The sequence below is a fragment of the Giraffa tippelskirchi genome, chromosome 5, assembly GCF_054371585.1.
Source record: "Giraffa tippelskirchi isolate mGirTip1 chromosome 5, T2T-mGirTip1v1.2.pri, whole genome shotgun sequence".
Taxonomy (NCBI): domain Eukaryota; kingdom Metazoa; phylum Chordata; class Mammalia; order Artiodactyla; family Giraffidae; genus Giraffa; species Giraffa tippelskirchi.
In genome coordinates, this window is record NC_137279.1 from 27,588,189 (window position 1) to 27,608,275 (window position 20,087).

Below are 20,087 nucleotides of genomic sequence, written 5' to 3' on the forward strand. Positions count from 1 at the left end.
GGACTATAGTCTGCCTAGCTCCTCCGTCCATGGGATTTCCCAGGCAAGAATACTGGAGTGGATTGGCATTTCCTTCTCCTTGGGATCTTTCTGACACAGGGATAGAAACCAGGTCTCCAGCATTGCAGGCAGACTCTTTACCGTCTGAGCCACCAGGGAAGCTTCCCTTCCCTTCCTGTCACAGGAATCTGAGCCTAAAATGAGAGTGCGTCTTATTTTCTTAACAAAAAGTTAGATCACAGCATAGGATGAAGAGTTTCTTTCCAGCTTCATGCATTTGTTCGTTTGAAGATACTTTTCTTAAGAGAGTATTCAAATTAAATTCTATTTGGTTATATATTTAAGGATCCTAGCTGTGGAAAGCACTAGATTCCATGAAATCAGATGTTATTTTTGGAACTTTCAAAGCACATATGATGCCACAGTATGAATAAATTTCACAAACAAAAGACTGAACTAGAGAAACTAGGCACAAGGAGTTCATACAAGCTAAACTATGATTTTTTTTATTTAAGAAGCATTTTTCCCTCAGTTTCTTAGGTTAGAACAGGATTCTTATTTTGCTTTACTTGAAAATGATTCATATGTATACCTGTGGCTGATTCATGTTGATGTTTGGCAAAAAACAACAAAATTTTTATAGCAATTATCCTTCAATTAAAAAATAAATAAAATTTTTAAAAAGAAAATTATTTTTGATTTAATAATACCAAGAAGAGTTAAACACCCAGCTGTGTCCATTCCTATTTCTACACAGTCTATCCCACCAGGATCATTACCCACAAAAGAAACATTTGTTGGCGTTAGCTTGAAATTGTCAGAGCGTACTGTAGCCTCCTAAAATCATGACAGGCTGTTTTGGTAGGTCCTCAGACCTTTCCACGGAGAAGGCAATGGCACCCCACTCCAGTACTCTTGCCTGGAAAATCCCATGGACAGAGGAGCCTGGTAGGCTGCAGTCCATGGGGTCGCTAAGAGTCGGACGACTGAGCGACTTCACTTTCACTTTTCACTTTCATGCATTGGAGAAGGAAATGGCAACCCACTCCAGTGTTCTTGCCTGGAGAATCCCAGGGACGGGGGAGCCTGGAGGGCTGCCATCTCTGGAGTTGCACAGAGTCAGACACGACTGCAGCGACTTAGCAGCAGCAGCAGCAGACCTTTCCAAATACCTGTTATATGTCGGGCGCTACTCTTAAGTACTGAGGATACTTCTCAAGAAGCTCCCAATCTAATGGGTGACTGTTTCTATCCTATATGCAGAGTATCCATCCTAGAGACTTGAGAAAGGCTTCCTGGCAGAAGTGACCCCTGTACTGAGTTTTCTGGGTGAGGAAAGTGAAGTAAGGAATGAGTTCCAGGCAGGCAGAGGTCTGGAACATGAGATAGCCTGCTCTGTATGAGGTAGTCATTAGTGAATGGGAGAGGACAGGCTACAGCGGTTAAGGGGGAAGAAACAGGGGAATCTCAGCATGAGAGTCTCCTTTAAAGAAACTTGGCCTGCAGGTGATAGAGCCATTGAAAGAGGCTGAGCAGTGGAGTTAAATGATCAGATTGAAGTTCTATATAGATCATTCTGGGAGCATAGTTGAAAGATAAACTTTGAACTATGACAAAAATTTTCTAGAAAGTAATTTACTCACGTTTTTGTTTTCTCAGGATTATTTTAAGGCATAAACAGGGAAGCACATAAGTATCAATTCACACTAACACAACATTGGAAAGAAGTTATACTGTAATTTAAAAGTTTTTTTAAAAGTAGCAATTCAGATGGCAATGAATGAAATTATGTGATATATAGGTGGAGTGGGCCCACTTATTTTTATTTAAGTCATTTTGAAAGAGAATTATTTCATTGTCTTCTAATAAACTAAAAAGTCACCTATAATTAAGCAAAGCAGCTTCAAAAGCTCAATTTTTTTATATGATCAGTAATAATTTCAGAAAGATTATGATTTCAGTCTGTATGAGTTGGATCACATGAAAATATGAAATCAATATCTCTGTTCTTTTAATTAATTTTAGTTAAATGAAGGCAAAAAAGATTAGTTGCCTGCATTTTTTATTTTTTACAGAACAGTCTTTTATACTTATTTGATTCGGTTTATCTCCTGACTGGGTTATAATGTAACTGTTAAGAATTAAATGTTGCTATGTGAAACAGAACACCATTCCAGGTTCGATGCATGAGACAAATGCTCAGGGCTGGGGCAATGGGATGACCCAGAGGGATAGGATGGGGAGGGAGGTGGGAGCGGGGTTCAGGATGGGGAACACATGTAAACCCATGGCTGATTCATGTCAATGTATGGCAAAAACCACTACAATATTGTAAAGTAATTAGCCCCCAACTAAAATAAATAAATTTATTTTTTTTAAAAAGAATTAAATGTTGCAACTGACATCCTCTTTTCAATTCAAGGTTACAAACAAAAATTATGTCAGGTTCCTCTCTGGCTGGCAGCAAGAGAATAAACCACGTGTCCTCCTGTTTGACCAAATGCCCACCATACCACTGCTCTACAAGGTACTTTAGGTGTCCGGGTAATGTTTCCTCTTATTTTGGTGATTTTCCCTTTTATAAGTAATAGCTCACCCCATGAGAAATGTTTGAAGACCAGAAATTTGCCTTAAAGCACTGTACGTTGAGGACCTACTGATGCTAGTACTGTGTTAGCACTTTCCACACACACAATAGCATTTAATCTTCAGAAGAACCCAACAGTACAGATTATGATCCCTATTTTATAGACCAGAATACTGAAGCTTATAGTGGTTGTATAACCTGCCCAAGGTCTCCCTGCAGTGGGTTGAATGTCAACTCCTTTGAAGCCTGATTCCCAGCCTGCCCTCTGAATGATACTCTGTACTGCACTTGCACACGTCTGGTTATCACTGTGACAGGAGATGGGAGAGGAAAGTGCTCAACCGTTGGCATAGTCACGGCCATCTACGTCCTCGGGGTACAGGTTGTAGAGACGTGGATGGACCTAGAGTCTGTCATACGGAGTGAAGTAAGTCAGAAAGAGAAAAACAGACAGATAGCAATGCATATATGTGGATTCTAGAAAAATGGTACAGATGAACCTAGTTCCAGGGCAGGAATAGAGACGCAGACATAGAGATGGATGGGTGGACTTAGTGGGGGAAGGGGAGAGTGAGATGAATTGGGAGATTAGGTTTGAGATAAATACACTACCATGTGTAAAATAGGTAGCTTGTGGGAGCTTGATATATAGCATAGGGAACTCAGCTCGGTGCTCTGTGATGACCTAGAGGAGTGAGATTGGGGGTGGGGGAGGCGGAGGGACGTCAAAGAGGGAGGGGATATATGTATACGTATAGCTGATTTGCCCTGTTGTACAGCTAACAGCATTATAAAGCAGTTATACTCCAGTTTAAAAAAATAAATAGTAGTTGGGGTACAGGTAATTCCTCAGACCTGTCACCCCCAGTACAGATCTCAGTAAGATGAATATCTTGCTCTATCTGAAAAACAGAGTTAACTGTTATTCAGCTTTGTTGGTATGGTTTTTGCACCTAGAGGACCATAGAATTCCTACGAGAGTACGAGGGTGTTGCAGCCTGAGTGGGCCCATATAAGCTAGCATCCATCTCCACCCAGTGATTAGAACGAGTCACACTTAATTTAGATGCTGTGCTACCAATTTCATTTCTTCTTCTCTGTTACTCCCTAACAGTTGACTGCTTTCGCATACAAAGATTACTTGTCATTTGGATATGTGTATGTCGGTTTGAGAGGGGCAGAAGAGATGACAAGGCAATACAACATCAATGTCTATACCCCCACCATCCTGATCTTTAAAGAACACATCCACAAGCCTGCAGATGTTATCCAGGTACGTGGGTGTCGCCTTGTTTCAAGATGGCCCTCCCGTTTTCTCTCAAGGTGTCATACACAAATAAATAGCAAAACGGAGCAGAGTAGGAGAGGAGAAGAAACTAGTTTTAATCTCTTCCTTCAGGGACTTCCCTGGCAATCCAGTGGTTAAGATTCTGAGCTTCCACTGCAGGGGGCACAGATCTGACCCCTAGTCAGGGAACTAAGATCCCACATGCCTTGTGGTGCAGCCTAAATAAATAAATAAATTAAAGCTTTCAAAACTCTCAGACCTGTCTGTTGTATGTCAGACAGTATGCTAAGTACTGAGGATACTTCTCAAGCAGCTCTCAATCTAATGGGTGACTGTTTCCTTCATAGAAGGAAATTCTTAAAGTCATAGAATTTAAAAATGAGTTTTTAAAAAAATATGATTTGGTACTATTTTGCTTACAAAGATAATCTTTTGACAGAAAGTAGAATGGTGGCCAGAAGTTGGAGGAAGAAGAAATAGGGAGTTAGTGTGTAAGGGGTACAGTTTCAGTTTGGGAAGGCGAAAAAGTTCTGGAGATGGATGGCAGATGATGGTTGTGGAGCAGCGTGAATGGTTAATGCCACAGAGTCATATACTTGAAAATGGTTAAAATGGTAATTTTATGTCCTCTGTAACCACAAAAATAGAACAATAAATAATAGTCATCTTTGACCTCTAAAAAGCTCCTATTTGAAAAAATCAATAATCTTATTTTAAAACAAGTTATAAAAATAATTTTAAGGCTTCAATATAGAACAGTAATTAAAAGGAATAAGAAAAAAATACTCTTTCATTTCATCCCATTAATCCCTTGGAAGTGTTTAGTTTTATAATTTAATATTCAAAAGTGCGTAGGTAAAAAGACTTTCATTGTACTGAGATCTTGTAGGTAAGTAAAAGTTATTTGATCTTGCTCCAAAAAATATACAGTAAAATCACTGAGAAAAAATATATATACATTAACTCAAAGAACATACAGTGAATATTTATCTGATCTTAAGATAGGAAAGGGCTAAAAGTGTTGGGAAAAATCTTATTGGAAAAATCTTAATAACTTGATTATAAGCTTTACATTTTTATAGACAGACTTAAAATTTTTTGATTAAACAATAAGGGAAGTATTTACAACCAATATAAAAGGGATTGTTATCTTTAATTTCTAATGAGCTTCTTCTAATCAAAGAAATCAACCCCAAACTTCTTGAGAATAACCACTTAATGAGTAGAGTTTTCTTTTGGGATGATGAAAATGTTTGTAACTAGATAGAGGAGAGGGTTACACAACACTGAGAATGTACTAAAATGCCACTGAGTTATACACTAAAATGGTTAATTTCATGTTACGTTATTCTTATCCCAATTTAAATTTTCCCCCCAAAATGAGTGAAGCAGACGAACAAAATCCTGAGAAAAGATTCAAGTTACTAATAAACACTTTGTGTTTTTTTAAAGTATTTATTTATTTATTCAGCTGTACTGGGTCTTCATTGCAGCATGCAGGATCTTTAGTTGCAACTTTAGTGTGGGACCTAGATTCCCTGACCGGGGATCAGACCCAGGCCCCCTGCATTCGGAACGCGGAATCTCAGCCACTGGATCACCAAGGAGATCTCAATAAACACTTTAAAAAAGTAAATCTCACTAATAATCAGAGAGAAGCAATTAACATTTCCTTCTCTCATCAAATTGTTAATGATTGTTGAAGTAAGAATACTCAGTAGAGTTGAAGGTACAGAGAAACTGGCACTTCTCTTCCTTGCCTTGCTGGAAGAAGCTTCAAAAATTCTCAGGAAAAAAAAAAAGTTTTCAGAAAAGTGATTGTGTGATAAAATATCAACTGCCTAGCAAAACAGCACTTCTGAGTACCTGCTGTGTGCCAAACACTGCTCTGTGGGCTGAGGGTGCAGCCCTGAACAAAATTAGCAGGATTCCCTGTCCTGGGTTCTAGTGGGGACAACAATCATTATGACACACTCTGTCATGGTATATAGTGATGTGTGCTAAAGAAAAAATGAGGGGGAAATATAAACATCCAATGGTAGGGTAATTATTGATACCTCCCAGATGTGCGTGCTCAGTCGTTCAGTTGTGTCCGACTCTGCAACCCCATGCACTGTAGCCCGCCAGCCTCCTCTGCCTGTTAATTTTCCAGGCAAAAATACTGTAGTGGGCTGCCATTTCCTTCTCCAGGGTATCTTCCCGACCCAGGTATTGAACCCCAGTCTCCTGCTGCTCCTGCATTGGCAAGCGGATTCTTTACCACTAAGCCACCTGGAAAGCCCCACATCCCAAATAAGGACTATTATATAGCCATTTAAAATGGCAGTTTGCTTGGACTTCTTTGGTGGTCCAGTGGTTAAGAATTCATCTTGCAATGCAAAGGTTCAATCCCTGGTCAGGGAACTTAAGATCCCACATGCCACAGAGCAACTAAACCTATGTACTCAGGAGCCCTTGAGACACAACTAAAATCCATGCACCCCAACAAAAGATCCTGTGTGAGGCAACCCAGATCTGATGCAGCCAAAATAAATGAATAAATAAAAATTTTTTAAATAAAAGTTAAATAAAAAATAAAATGGCAATTTAAGAATAAGTAATGATGGGGATACTTTTCATAACATAATGTTAAAGAGCAAGCAGGATGCAAAATTGTATATGCTGTTTATAATACACTGCTCTCAATTTTGTGAAGTGAATATTATTTCAGTATTTGGGTTTCCAGAAATCCCTATAATGAACACGTATTTTTTAATGTTACTTTTTAAAAATCAACAAGAGCCCTTTGATACTTTCTCTTATAAGAGGCTAGAGTGAAAAGAAAGAGATATTCTATAAAAATCCTTTATTTCATTCATTCAGTACATTCATTGCCTGCTTGCTGAGCACTAAATACAGAACAACTCTGACATCCAGAGTTAGTCTTTGTCCTGAATCTTTATCAGACTCAGAGTCAGGGGAGGAGAAAAACCTAAAGGAGTTTTCATCCACTGTAGTAGGTGTCCCCCTTAGATGCAGGGTGCACTCTGGGTACCATGTGAAGGAGGAAGGTTACCTGAGACTATGAGACTAAGGTAAGGAACCAGATAGGGAAAGTGGATAGTAAGGAAAGAAGAGCAGGTTTAAAAAGAAGACAATGAGTTCAGTTGTGGACATAAGAATTAGACTGCCTTGGAGCTCCTTGGCAGTCCAGTGGCTAAGACTTTGCACTCCCAATGCAGAGCACCTAGGCTTGATCCCAGATCTGGGAACTAGTTCCCACATGCCAAAAGTAAAGATCGCCATAAGATCCCATGGGCCACAGCTAAGACCCGGTGCAGCCAAATAAATAGATAAATATTTTTAAAAAGGAAAGAAAGGAAGAACTGCCTTTAGGAAATCTAAGGGGAAGTGTGCCTCCGTAGGAAGTCTAAGGAGGCAGGGATCAAGATCTGGGGAAAGGCAGAAGGTGATCTCCCAGGCATCGTATGTTACGTAAGGAGAGGAGGGAGCCAAGGACGAAACTCTGGACAATAACCAGCAAATAAAAAAGAGGGGGTGCCTGACGGCAGCTAAGCAGGAGCCAAGAGAGAGAGTCAGGAAGCAAGCAAACACCAGGTGTGGAAGAGAGGAAGGAAGGTCATCTCAATCCAAAATTAATCTGTAAGATTTTCTAAATTGCTTTTTAGTAATAGCATGTACCCTTGAAAATTGTTATTTACTTATTCACTGGGGAAAATTATAAATCAAATACATTAACAAAATTACCAGAACAATGGATGCTCTTTTATTTTCAATAATCATATTTATTTTCATTTATGCATTTTTGGCTGCTGCACTGCATCTTCATTATGGTGTCTTCTCTTGTTGCAGAGCACAGGTTCTAGAGCACACAGGCTTCAGTAGTTATGGTGTGGGGACCCAGATACCCACAGCATGTGGAATCTTCCCAAATCAGGGATTGAACCCATGTCCCCTGCATTGGCAGGTGGATTCCTAACCACTGGACCACTGGAAAGTCCCCAGTTTGCTCTTTATTAATATAAAAATGCATTCTTAACATAAACCGAGTCCTTGCAATGACGAGAGGCTTAGTGTAACACTGGTAGCACCAGTGGTTTCTCTTGGCTCTAGGTAATTTGTTTTTATTTGCTGTATCATGTATGGCTACATGAGAACGGGTTTATTCATGCTTTCTGTTGATGGACATGTGCATATTTGCATCATGAAATGAGATGGGACGTGTCCTCCCTTCTTCCCTTCTCAGGAAGACTTTACAGAAGATTAGATTGTCTTCCTTGAAAGTCTGGTCAAAACCACCTACAAAGCCATCTCAGCCTGAATTTGTGTTGAAGGAAATATTTTTGACCACTGACTCATCTTCTTTAATGGTTATAGAACGATTTTCTCTTTTTTTCAAGTATTGTTTTATTTTTCCTAGAGATTTTTCTGTTTCACCTAAATTTTCAAATTTAAATATATATATAATATACATATATATATGTGTACACTTATTTTTTAGTTTTGGCAACATAGGTAGTGATTCCTCCTCGTCATCCTTGGTAATGGTTACCTGTGGTTTCTGTCTTTATTTTCATGATTGGTTTTACCAGAGGTTTGTCAATTTTATTGGCTCCTCCAAAGAATGAATGTTGGTTTGTTCTTACATTTTTATTTTGTTTTATTGATTTCTATCTTCATCTTTATTATTTCCTTCTTTCTACTTTTGTATTTTTGCTGTAACTTCATGATAGGGATATCTAGTTCATTAATTTCTTTTCTGTTATATTCATTTTTTAATATTTATTTGTTTTATTGTTCGGTCTTCATTGAGGCAGGTGGAATTTTTCACTGTGGCGCCCAGACTCCAGAGCACATTGGCTCTGTAGTTTGCAGCACATGGGCTCAGTTGATGGGCCCCAAGAGCTTAGTTGCCCCATAGCACGTGTGATCTTAGTGCCCCGACTAGGGATCGAACCCACGTCCCCTGCATTGGGAGGCAGGTTCTTAACTACTGGACCACCAAGGAAGTCCCCTGTTGTCCCCTGGAATAGGAAATGGCAACCCACTCCACTATTCTTGCCTGGAAAATTCCACTGGACAGACAAGTCAGACGGGCTACTATAGTCCTTGGAGCTGCAAAGAGTTGGACAAGAGTGAGCAACCAACCACACACACACTCCAAATATACTTTATCTGCATCCCAAAGTTTTGATAAATAGTATTTTCACTAGTCACTCCAAATTCAAAATATTTTCTTACATCTGATATGCTCTCTTCTCAGATCAAGAAGTTACTCAGAGTTTCTTAACTTCTAAGCATAAAGCAATTTTCTGGTTCATATCTTGCGTTGATGTCTTGGTTAATTGTGGTCAGAGAACCTGCTATACATAATTTCAGTTCTTTGAAATGTATGGAAATTAGTAATAACAAAGTGATCATCATACAGTTTTGTAGTCCGTCCTTTATACTCAATAACATTGCTACTTTGAAATTTATTTTTAATTACTCAGTTTACTATAAATCTCAAATGGAAGTAAATTTGCCTAAAAATTCAAAATTATTGACTTTTTCAATCTGCCGTCATAAAACAGTCTACAAAAGTTCCCCAAGCACTTGATTTTTCCTTTGACCTGAAATAGTTGCATCATTTCTTTCAGCCCTGCATTGTTGGAAAAGACCTCCACATGTTTATTTGTTCAAACAGGTTTAACTTTCTTGGTTTTATTGCTTTAGCCAGGCTCAGCCATATTTTTATTAAACTGTAAGTCAAGCCCATTCTCAGTGAGAAAACTGAGTAAGAATCAACTGTCTCTTGGTTTTTCTCCAGGCCCGAGGTATGAAGAGACAGGTCATTGATGACTTTATCACCCAAAACAAGTATCTGTTGGCAGCCAGGCTCACCAGCCAGAAGTTGTTCCATGAACTCTGCCCTGTGAAACGGTCTCACCGACAGAGGAAGTAAGGACTGAAGGCCTTGCCCCTGCTCATCATGTCACATGTTACTGAAAGGCAGTTAAACATTGACCCTGGGACAGTCAGAATCTATGCTTCACGTTGCAAATAGATGAACACAGATGAACAGCTATGATAGTAGAGGGGTATGTCAGTCCAGGGCACCTTAGGACCAAATGATTGGCTGTGCCAGAGAAGATCCCCCTGAGAGCTGAGCCCTAAAGAGTGAGTAGGTTCTGCCAGGTATCAGGGAGAGCCTGTGAAGCTCGGTGAAGCAGTGTGAAGTGAGAGAACGCTGCTGTTTCTACCAGAGTGTCCCACACAGGGCAAACCTCTGCAGGTCTAGGAGAGGAGCCAGTAAATGACCGAACAGTAGGGCAGTGAGGGTGCTGAGGAAATGGTAAAATAATTAGCTGGGCATGGCATGGCTGAGGCATCCTCATTCATACAGAGCATCTAAAAAGTCTGGAAAGACAGGGAAAACACTTCTTATAGCTCTTTCAGATTAAGGAGCCGGTGCCTTTAAATTTAGGGCTGTTTCATCTGTGAAAGGTGTCTGGATATGAAAGGAAACCATTTTGATCACATTATTTGAAAATACAACTAAAATACTGTTTAAAATAGGAAACATTCCCTATGTTTCCAGACTTTTCAGATCCCTATATAGACTAACACTTTAATTAAATATAAGGAAGATGATCCTGGACTTTGAGGATTATTATTTATACACCCTTCAAAAAATATCCCAGTCCACACACTCCTCCCCTTTGTTTCCACCACCACCCTAGCCAGGCCAGTGTCACCTCTTGCTGAGGCCACCGTCTTAGCCTCGTACCCTCCTCTGCCCCCACTCCACTCCCACACTCTCGGTCAGTTCTCCATGTTAGCCAGTGATCGTCCTCCTTGCACTGTGAATTGGATTGAGTCCCCCTCCGTCTCTGCGTCTTTGCGCTTGCAATGCTCTTGGCCTAGAGCGCTCTGACCTCACTTCCTCTTGTGGCACCTCATTCAGGTCTCTGCTTCAGCATCACCTTCCCAGATGACATTTCCCTGACTAGCCTGTCTGATGGAGCATGACTCCCAACCCACCCCGCACTCTTTCCCCTTCACTTTTTTTTTTTTTCTGTAACACTTACCACTACTTGTCGTGATCTACCTGCCTATCTATCTATCTGGTTTTTTGTCTGCCCTCCCCACTGGAATATAAGTCCCACAGGGGCAAGAATGGGGCTTCCCAGGTGGCTCAGTAGTGACGAATTCGCCTGCCAAAGCAGGAGACACGGTTTGATCCCTCGATTGGAAAGACCCCCTGGAGGAAGAAATGGCAACCCACTCCAGGAATCTTGCTGGGGAAATCCCATGGACAGAGGAGCCTGGTGGGCTACAGTCCATGGAATTGCAAAGAATCAGACACAACTGAGTGGCTGAGCATAAGGGCAAGAACATTGTTTGTCTTACCTGGCATCTAGTGAGTGCTCAGTAGTATCTTGGAGAAAGAAGACCTAATTTGAATGACTAGATGAATTTGCCTTTGGAACCACAGCAAAGGAAGCCCTTCAGAATGAGGCCCGGTGGCCCTGGCCTGAGATAGGGTTAACCAGCCCTGCCTGAAGTGGAAGAACTAGAACAGGTGCCTTCTGCAAGGCCCTTCTGCATCAGCGGTTCAGTGACTGTTGCCTTCAAGGGCATTTCCAAATGTTGTGAAGTTTGATGTGGGGAGAGCGTCATCAGTTTAGAAAGAAGCAGGTCCGTAATGCCTTGAACATCTTATCTCATTGGTGACCCTCATACAGCTTTGGTTTCTAAAACGTGTTGGTTCTCTCTGTGAATGACTTCTCCTCTCCTTCACCTTCACTTGCCGTTCAGGTTCTAGCCATGGCCCAGGGGATTAGTTACATAGTCTTTTCTTTTGTTGACGTGCAGGTACTGTGTGGTTTTACTGACTGCTGAGGCTACCAAGTTGAGCAAACCCTTCGAGGCGTTCCTGTCCTTTGCCCTGGCAAACACACAGGACACCGTGAGGTTCGTGCATGTCTACAGCAATCGGCAGCAGGAATTTGCCAGCACCTTACTGCCAGATAGTGACACGTTTCAAGGAAAATCAGCGGTGAGTCATGGGTTCTCTCCTGATCTCAAGCTCTTCACAAGCATGTGGCACTTAATTCCATGTTCGCCTTCCTCAAGAGTTTTGAATATAGATTCCAGGAAATCCAGAAATCTCTGCAGCCTGTTTTACTTTTTTCTGAGTGCTCAGAAACCGTTTGACCTGTTTTTTGCCCTGTCGGCATGTGGGATCTTAGTTCCCCAACCAGGGATCAAACCTGTGCCCACTGCGTTGGAAGTGCAGAGTCTTAGCCACTGGACCACCAGGGAAGTCCCTGAAAGCACTCTTAAACTAGTCTTTTACCCTGCTGATTTCACCTCCTGACTTCAACCTTGGACCTTCACAAAAGGCATCTTTCCTCTGGGTAAAGATTAAAGAGCATCCCCAGTCCCTTTCACCTGTCTTTCCCCTGTGCAGGTCAAGTCTTACAGTATCTAGTTTGTAGAATCTCCTTTAGGCAACCATTAGTATGCTTTTCAGCATCTCCCTCCTGTACTTCTGCCTCTTTTATTTCATCCTGATTGACCTTACCCTTCCTTTCCTCCTTTGTTGTGACTCTCCACAGAAGCATGAAATTCTTTGTCATTTGCATCATCTTGGTAATCATGGGAAGTGAAAGTTGCTCAGTCATGTCCAACTCTTTGTGACCCCATGGACCATGCAGTCCATGGGATTCTCTAGGCCAGAATACTGGAGTGGGTAGCCTTTCCCTTCTTCAGGGGATCTTCCCAACCCAAGGATAGAACCCAGGTCTCCCACATTGCAGGCAGATTCTTTACCAACTGAGCCACAAGGGAAGCCCAAGAATACTAGAGTGAGTAGCCTATCCCTTCTCCAGCGGATCTTCCCGACCCAGGAATCGAACCAGGGTTGCCTGCACTGCAGGCAGATTCTTTACCAACTGAATCCTTTACCAACTGATTTTCATGGGAAAATCTCTGAAAAAAAACAAAGGTTTGCTTTATGATAATATTAAGTCAGGGACTTCACTGGTGGTCCAGTGACTAAGACTCTGTGCTCCCCGTGCAGCGAGCCCAAGTTTGATGCCTGGTCAGGGAACTGGATCCCACAAGCCACAACTAAGGGTTCGCATGCCACAACTAAGACCCAGCAGAGCCAGATAAATAAATGTTAAAAAAAAAAAAGTTACAGAACAAAATCTATTGAAAAGAAAGAACTTTAACTTTTAACAAAGCTTTGAAAAGTCACCATAAAACTAATTTATTTTGTCAGAAAAGTGGGAATCTCTTGCAGATATGGTATACTCATTCATATCTGTGCTTAAGCTTCACTAGACCCTTTTTTTCCATCATCTCTGGAAAAAAAAAACAACAATAATTTCCCATTCTCTTGAGAATTCTAATGGTTTTTCACCTCTTTTTCTCCCAGGTGTCTATCTTAGAAAGGCGCAACACGGCAGGGCGGGTGGTGTATAAAACCCTGGAGGATCCCTGGACTGGGAGTGAGAGTGATAAATATATCCTTTTGGGTTATCTGGACCAACTGCGGAAAGACCCAGCTCTTCTGTCATCGGAAGCTGTGCTCCCCGACTTGACCGATGAACTTGCCCCTGTAAGCACCCGGCCCAGGCGAGTGGGCACTGGGCAGGGCTCCCAAGCTCCCAGAGCCGCAGTGCCCTGTCAGGGATGGGGGTCTTCTCCCTCCGGGGCTCGGGGTCCAGTCCTGACCCCTTTTCTCCCTCCACAGATTTTTCTCCTTCGGTGGCTCTACTCTGCTTCTGACTACATCTCAGACTGCTGGGACAGCATATTTCACAACAACTGGTAGGAATATTGCCAGATTGAATTTCTCTTGCTGTTACTTACCAGGACTGCTGTTTTTCTTTTGAAAAAAGGTCCACTCTTCTTTGATTTCAGTGTAGACTCCATCTAGGTAGGTGGAAGAGTGTTTCCGTATTTTCAACAACCATTCCCCTTTCTCTTTCAGTTACTTCCCTTTTGTAATATTTGCTGGTTTGACCCTTTCCCATAGGTTGGGAAAGAAAGGATCACCCCAGCTGCCCTTCCAGATAGCAGAGCCTGGGACTGTGCTCCTCACCAGAGTACCTTGGTGCCCAGGACAGGGCTGACACACATGTAGTCCAGTGAATCGAGACACAAATGAACCAGAGAATTAATCAGAGAGGGCAAGGGCACTCCCACCCCCCCTCCCCAAAATGAGACCATGAGCTCCTGAGGACAGACTACGTCCCACTCACATCTGTGCTTCCTGGCCACCAGCCCAGCTCCCGAAAAACACCAGGCCTTTGATGGGTGTCTGTGGGTGAATAAAACTTCAGAACACCTAGAGGAGATCTTAGAGAAGTCAACTTTCTTCTCCCTACTGTACCCCTCTGGGCCACATCTGAATTAGTCTGACCGGAAAAAAAAAAAAAATCAATCAAAATAAAAGAAGTAATTCCACAGACTTTCTAGTCAACTTGTATTACCCCTGATGTCAGAATGTTCCTCCATGTTCACAACGTAAATCCTTTGTTACCATCCTTGTCATTTCCTTCTGCAGAATCCATTCAGCACAACCTGAGGCACAAAGTCAAACTTTTTAAATAGGTGATCCGTGAATTAGAACACTGAGGAAAAAAATCTCTACTTTCACCACTACCGCAAAAAAATCCTCTATTTATATGAAATTAGAAAGTGTTTATTGATGTGAAAGCTTTTTGGTTTGGGGTTATGTAGCGGCTTTTTGAGCCAGAGAGAAGAAACCTGAAACCGTTAACTGACACGTCACAGTGGCCCACGTAGCGCTGACCAGAGCTTGTGAACTTCATTTCAGGCGGGAAATGATGCCCCTTCTGTCCCTGGTTTTCTCTGCCCTCTTCATCCTCTTTGGCACTGTCATCGTTCAAGCGTTCAGGTAAGAAACCCCCGTGCTCCTCAATGCTGCGTCTGAAGGGTGAGGCTTCCACTTCCTTGGCTGTTTTTCTGTAAAATCTCTTTTTCTTCAGTGACTCAAATGAGGAGCGAGAGTCCAGCCCTCCAGATAAAGAGGAAGCCCATGAGAAGACAGGGAAGACGGAGCCAAGCTTCACCAAGGAGCCCAGCAGGTTGTTCTCACCAGATGCCAGCCCCTCCTCCTCAGCAGCAGCCCCACAGACCACAGAGGCTGATAAAGCAGGATCCGAGTGTCTAGCACAGCTAAAAACTCTGGCTCCGCTCCTCATGTGAGATGTGGATTTAGGGAAGAATCACTGCTAATGACGGCTTCCTAGGTGGCTCAGTGGTAAAGAATCCACCTGCCAGTGCAGGAAACACAGGTGCAGGAGACTCGGACTTAATCCCTGGGTCAGGAAGATCCTCTGGAGAAGGAAATGGCAACCCACTCCAGTGTTCTTGCCTGGGAAATCTCATGGAGAGAGGAGCCTGGCAGGCTATAGTCCTTAGGGTCACAAATAGCTGGACACGACTAAGCACACTCACACTGCTGATGAGCGTTGACTAAGACCGTGGAGATATTTAGACACACGTTTAGTTATCTTCTCCTAGGTACCCTCAGTTTCTCAATCTCAGGTTTAATAATGACGGCAGGAAGCAAAGAAGCGTGTCAGGCAGATGCTAGATGAGCCAGGAGCAGAGATAAATAACTGTGTTAACAGCCTTCGTCCTGTACTAAAGCCACTTCTACACCAACTGCGTGGTAACACCTGCCAGGCTATTTGTAGGCTGGGATAGCCAGATTGGGGTCAGTCCTGCCCTGCCCTGTTATATAGGCTCAAGGATAGTTAATAATGTACCTAGTCTGGCTAGAACATAGCAGTTTCTTCCACTTATTCCTTTTAAAAGTAACGGCATTCCTCTGTCCTCTGAGATCTTACTTAATTCCTCAATATTTCTCCACAGCAAGATTCCTAAAAAAGGCTTCGTGGAGGTAACAGAACTCACAGATATAACATACACCAGTAACTTGGTACGCCTGAGGCCAGGCCACATGAATGTGGTTCTCATCCTGTCCGATTCCACCAAGACCAGCCTGCTGCAGAAATTCGCTCTGGAGGTCTACTCATTCACTGGGTGAGTTCCTCTGTGCACTGGAGAAGGGGCAGGATGGAATGCGTGGAAGGAGAAGGGGTGAGCGGGCACACTTGGGTGAGCCGGTGGTGGGGGTGGGGAGGGGGTGGCTGGAGAGGCTTTATCCAGGCAGCATGGTGTTGGTTGTTACCTGTCCAGCCCCAAGATCCATCCAAGCCATCATGCAGGGACCTTTCTTCCCCTTGACTGTCGGTTCTGGACAGAAGAGCTTGAACTCAGTCTCCCCTGAGCTCTTTCAGGAAACTGTTCTCTGGCTCCTGTGTGTTTTCGTGAAGCCTGACACTGAGACTGACACCCAGCAGGGAACTGGAAATGGGTGAGGGGCTGTTGCCACCTTGTAGAAACCCTCCAGGCCCCGCAGAACTCCTTCATTTCTTCAGACCCTACCCATCACAAAGCCTTTTCCTTTGTTTGAAATCTGACTGAGATTCTTAAGTTCCCCATGATTAAATGTGCCCAGAAGTACCCTAAATCCTCCTTCTGTCCTTCCTCCAGGAGCAGCTGCCTACACTTTTCCTTCCTGAGTCTAGATAAACACAGAGAATGGCTCGAATACTTACTAGAATTTGCTCAAGATGCAGCCCCAATCCCAAACCAGTACGACAAGCATTTCATGGAGCGTGACTACACAGGCTATGTGCTGGCTCTGAACGGCCACAAGAAATACTTCTGCCTCTTCAAGCCCCAAAAAGCAGTGGAAGAGGAGGAAGCCATGGGGCCGTGCAGTGACTTTGACTCCTCCCTCCATCTGGGTGAGTGTCGAGGGAAGTCTTCCTCTGGCCTCGGACCCAGGCCCATCAAAGGAAAATTGAGCAAGCTGTCCTTATGGATGGAACGGCTGCTGGAAGGCTCCTTACAGAGGTTTTATATCCCGTCATGGCCTGACCTAGACTGATAGGATTTCAAAAAAGAGACTCAAACTCTTCAGACTTTTTAACAGGTCCCTGTGAACAGGTATTTTTCAGGACTCAAACTACCACAATGGACAGAGTATAGATTTTAGATTATTCTTCCAGAACAATGGCTAGAAGAATCTTTCCTTTATCCTGTCCTAACCTAGGAGTGAAAAACACTACACGTTGACTTCCCCGGATCAGAATATTTTCCTTTGGGTCTTTTTTCCCTCATTTGAATGTCACACTATTTAAAATAGACTGTTCCTTCCCTCTTCCTTTGTCGTCTCTGCCATGTGCTCACCCCACCCTCCCCTGTCCCTTCTCTCTATCTCTGTGCTGAGCCCTGCAGCAGAGGTGTGGTGGGGGTGCCTCTCAAGCCCAGTGTGCTGGGCGGTCACCTGCCTCCCCCATTCGGCCTGGGCTGTGCTTCTGCCCTGGCGCTTGCTCTTCCATTGGCACAACCCACCTCAGCTTCTGGGCCCTGCGTCTGCATCTCGAAAGAGGCCTAGTTCCAAGCAATCTTACATTAATGATTTCTCTGGTAGTGAATAGCTAAAACTATATTTGGAGGGCATCCCCCTACAACGGCTGGTCAGCCACAGTTTTAAAGGTTAGGGATGAGTGGGGGCTCTGCCTTTCAGTTCAGTTTTCTTCCCAAGACAAGAGAGGAGCAGGCTGGGCAGGGCCTGAGGCAGCGCCTCTCTGAGCACCCCATTGGCTGCCTCCCAAGCACTCAAGTGTCCAGGGAGGGATCCGCACGGCAAGAAGTACTGTAATGACCTTGAGCCATTTACCTGTATGTTTTCAGATGCCTTTCTGCCTCTGTCAGTTCTAGGGTATGGGTATTAGGAGCCATAACTTGTAATCGTGTTCTCAGAACGTAGAGATAAGCTGCCATAAGCCAGTAGATGTTCAACTGAAGACACATTACTCCAGCTGTGAGTCAGGCTCAAGGAACCTCTTCCCTCCAGTGGTGTGTCCTTAGTAAAATACCAGACACGTCTTGTATCAAGGAACTTAAGATTTCTCAGCAGTTGTATTTTGAACCCTATTACCCCAATAGAGCTGTATCTTCAAGTCCTCTTTCGTGACAAGTGAGCCAAGACACGTTCTAGACTCCCATTTTGCTCACTTTGAGCTTCTGGCCTATATTTCAATGTCTCGTCTTAATTGTTTTCACTCTCAACAACTGCTTCTCCAGTAACAGGATCAGACCTGTCGTCAGCACCCCAGCTTGCTGGGCTCCAGTGAACCACGGACTACCAGCCAGTTAGAGAGCTTTCCTTTTCTTTTTAGAGCAAACTGCCTGGAGTTTGGACAACCTCAAAGAGTTCAAATGTCAAAGCAAATTGTTCTTTTGTAAAACGAAGGCTCAAAATCAGTGATGGGACAAAACAGGTTAATAACTGCTACTTTCTTTAATCATAATTGCTTTAAACTAAGCCATTTGGATTGAGTGCCAGTGGCAAGTAATAAATTGAGTCCAGAAATTCTTGTAGTTTTCATGGAATCTATAGCTTTATTTTAAAAAAAATAATGAAATCACTGCCAGGCTTTATTTTTTCCACACGATCCTCTCAAAATGGGTGTTTATTTTGATTGCCCCATCACATGGCACCTGGTCCAGGTGGGACTGATCAAGGAATTCATTTTTGCCTCTGTGATGCAAAATTATTTTCTGCATCTCCTCTGGCCAAGTTGCTTATATGAGGAGTGGTTTGGTTCAATGGTAAGTTTTTCTTGTTTTAGTTTCTGATACTAATGGGATTCCTGACCTTAATTTCTGAAAACCAAAACACCCCAGATCTGTTACTTTTCAAAAATTTTATTAAAAAGCACGTTCAGACAGCTGCACCTTTCATTTGCACAAAGAAAGGAAAGTGATAATGGTGAAAACATTCCTAGGAAATATTCAGTCCAGAAAAAATCATCTAGAGATCTGTTTGGGGACTGGTAGATAATGTCCCCCAAGAGGACATTGAGAAGCTTTTATTTTAAACTAACCTTGACTCTTGACCACCTAAGCCTTTCCTCCTGAATGTTGTTTCCATGAATTTGCTTACTTCCGTGTCAAACGTATGAGCCACTGTCTTGCTCAGCCAGTGCTACTGTTTCTCTTTCTCACATGTGTAAATCACACAGACCCAATTTTGGCTGTAAGTTAACTTCTTGATCTTCGAGTATCTTGGAACTGACAACACTGATGTTGTTAGAGGTAGGTTTTTCTGGTTGATACAGTTTATGCCTCATGTTTAGCAGATGGGACAGTCACTGGCCTAAAACAAGCCTTTGTAGACACACGCACCCATTTAAAAAATATTTTTTCATGAGGCCCAGGTGTCAGTGGCACAGTCTATCTAACGTAGAGTTCATCAGCTCCAATCAAGCAACGTGTCAGTGAGCAAGCCTGCCCTAACTCCCGTGAGGCACCACAGTCTTGCTGCCATCACTGACTAACCATGAAAATTTGGCTGTGGTTTTGAAATAATGGGTTGATTGATTTCCTCCTCATTCTGTACATACATTTTTCCTGATATAGAAAGAAATGGGATCTGACTGTGTTTTAAGTGGTTTGTGTTATTTGGGGCAAAGGATTAGGAGCAAACACTCAAACATTTTTTCCTAAGTGAAATTACTGAAAAGCTGATGCAGAACAACTTGACAAATGAAATGCTGCTCACATCCAAATACCTGACCTTGTCTCTGGAAAAGAAATGCAGCCTGGCAGCTGCTGAATCTCTCTGTTCAGTGTGTCAAGGAAGATGATTATACTTTCAAGACAGACCTGAAAAGAAGGTGAATATTTTGCACTTTTGATACTCTTAGGAACAAATAACTTATTTGGCAAATGGTGTCTTTTTTATGTTGTTTTTGTTTTGTATTGTGAAACAGGCACTGAAGCTGATGTTGTTTTAAGAATCTTACAGACTGGAAACAGAAATAAACTATTTTAATGTGTGATGATTACGGTAGCTCTTATGTCACGAGGTGATGATTTGACCGTGGACACATGATCAACACAATCAAATCTGCATGTTACTCAGTAGCCTTCACTGCAGATTTCGGGTACTGCTGTCCTAGAGGGTGGGTCAGCTTGAAGAGAAGATGATGTAACACAGGCTTAGAGGGAGGGAGTAAGTTAAGGAAGTGTATAAACAGCCCTTCAGAGGCCAGCTCATGTTACCTGGTTTAGAAGACATTCCTGCATCTTCCTAGGGTTTTGAGTGGG

The 20,087-nt window shown here is 42.7% G+C and overlaps 1 protein-coding gene across 20 annotated transcripts in view; it reads left to right on the top strand.

Moving 5' to 3' along the window:
* Nucleotides 1–20,087, top strand: part of DNAJC16 (DnaJ heat shock protein family (Hsp40) member C16) — a 51,539-nt gene that overhangs the window by 23,422 nt on the left and 8,030 nt on the right. For 8 of the 20 annotated variants that reach the window (XM_081488075.1, XM_081488074.1, XM_081488071.1 and 5 more), the window contains 10 exons: nucleotides 2,423–2,527; nucleotides 3,702–3,860; nucleotides 9,685–9,815; nucleotides 11,733–11,916; nucleotides 13,303–13,485; nucleotides 13,621–13,697; nucleotides 14,710–14,790; nucleotides 14,882–14,980; nucleotides 15,774–15,944; nucleotides 16,458–19,830. In XM_081488075.1, the coding sequence (XP_081344201.1) occupies nucleotides 2,423–2,527; nucleotides 3,702–3,860; nucleotides 9,685–9,815; nucleotides 11,733–11,916; nucleotides 13,303–13,485; nucleotides 13,621–13,697; nucleotides 14,710–14,790; nucleotides 14,882–14,980; nucleotides 15,774–15,944; nucleotides 16,458–16,857 (1,590 nt within the window). In that variant the 3' untranslated portion in view covers nucleotides 16,858–19,830. Of the gene's footprint in view, nucleotides 1–2,422; nucleotides 2,528–3,701; nucleotides 3,861–9,684; nucleotides 9,816–11,732; nucleotides 11,917–13,302; nucleotides 13,486–13,620; nucleotides 13,698–14,709; nucleotides 14,791–14,881; nucleotides 15,098–15,773; nucleotides 15,945–16,457; nucleotides 19,831–20,087 lie in introns of those variants that run through there. The other 12 variants (XR_014053141.1, XR_014053140.1, XR_014053142.1 and 9 more) reach the window with 3 other exon arrangements.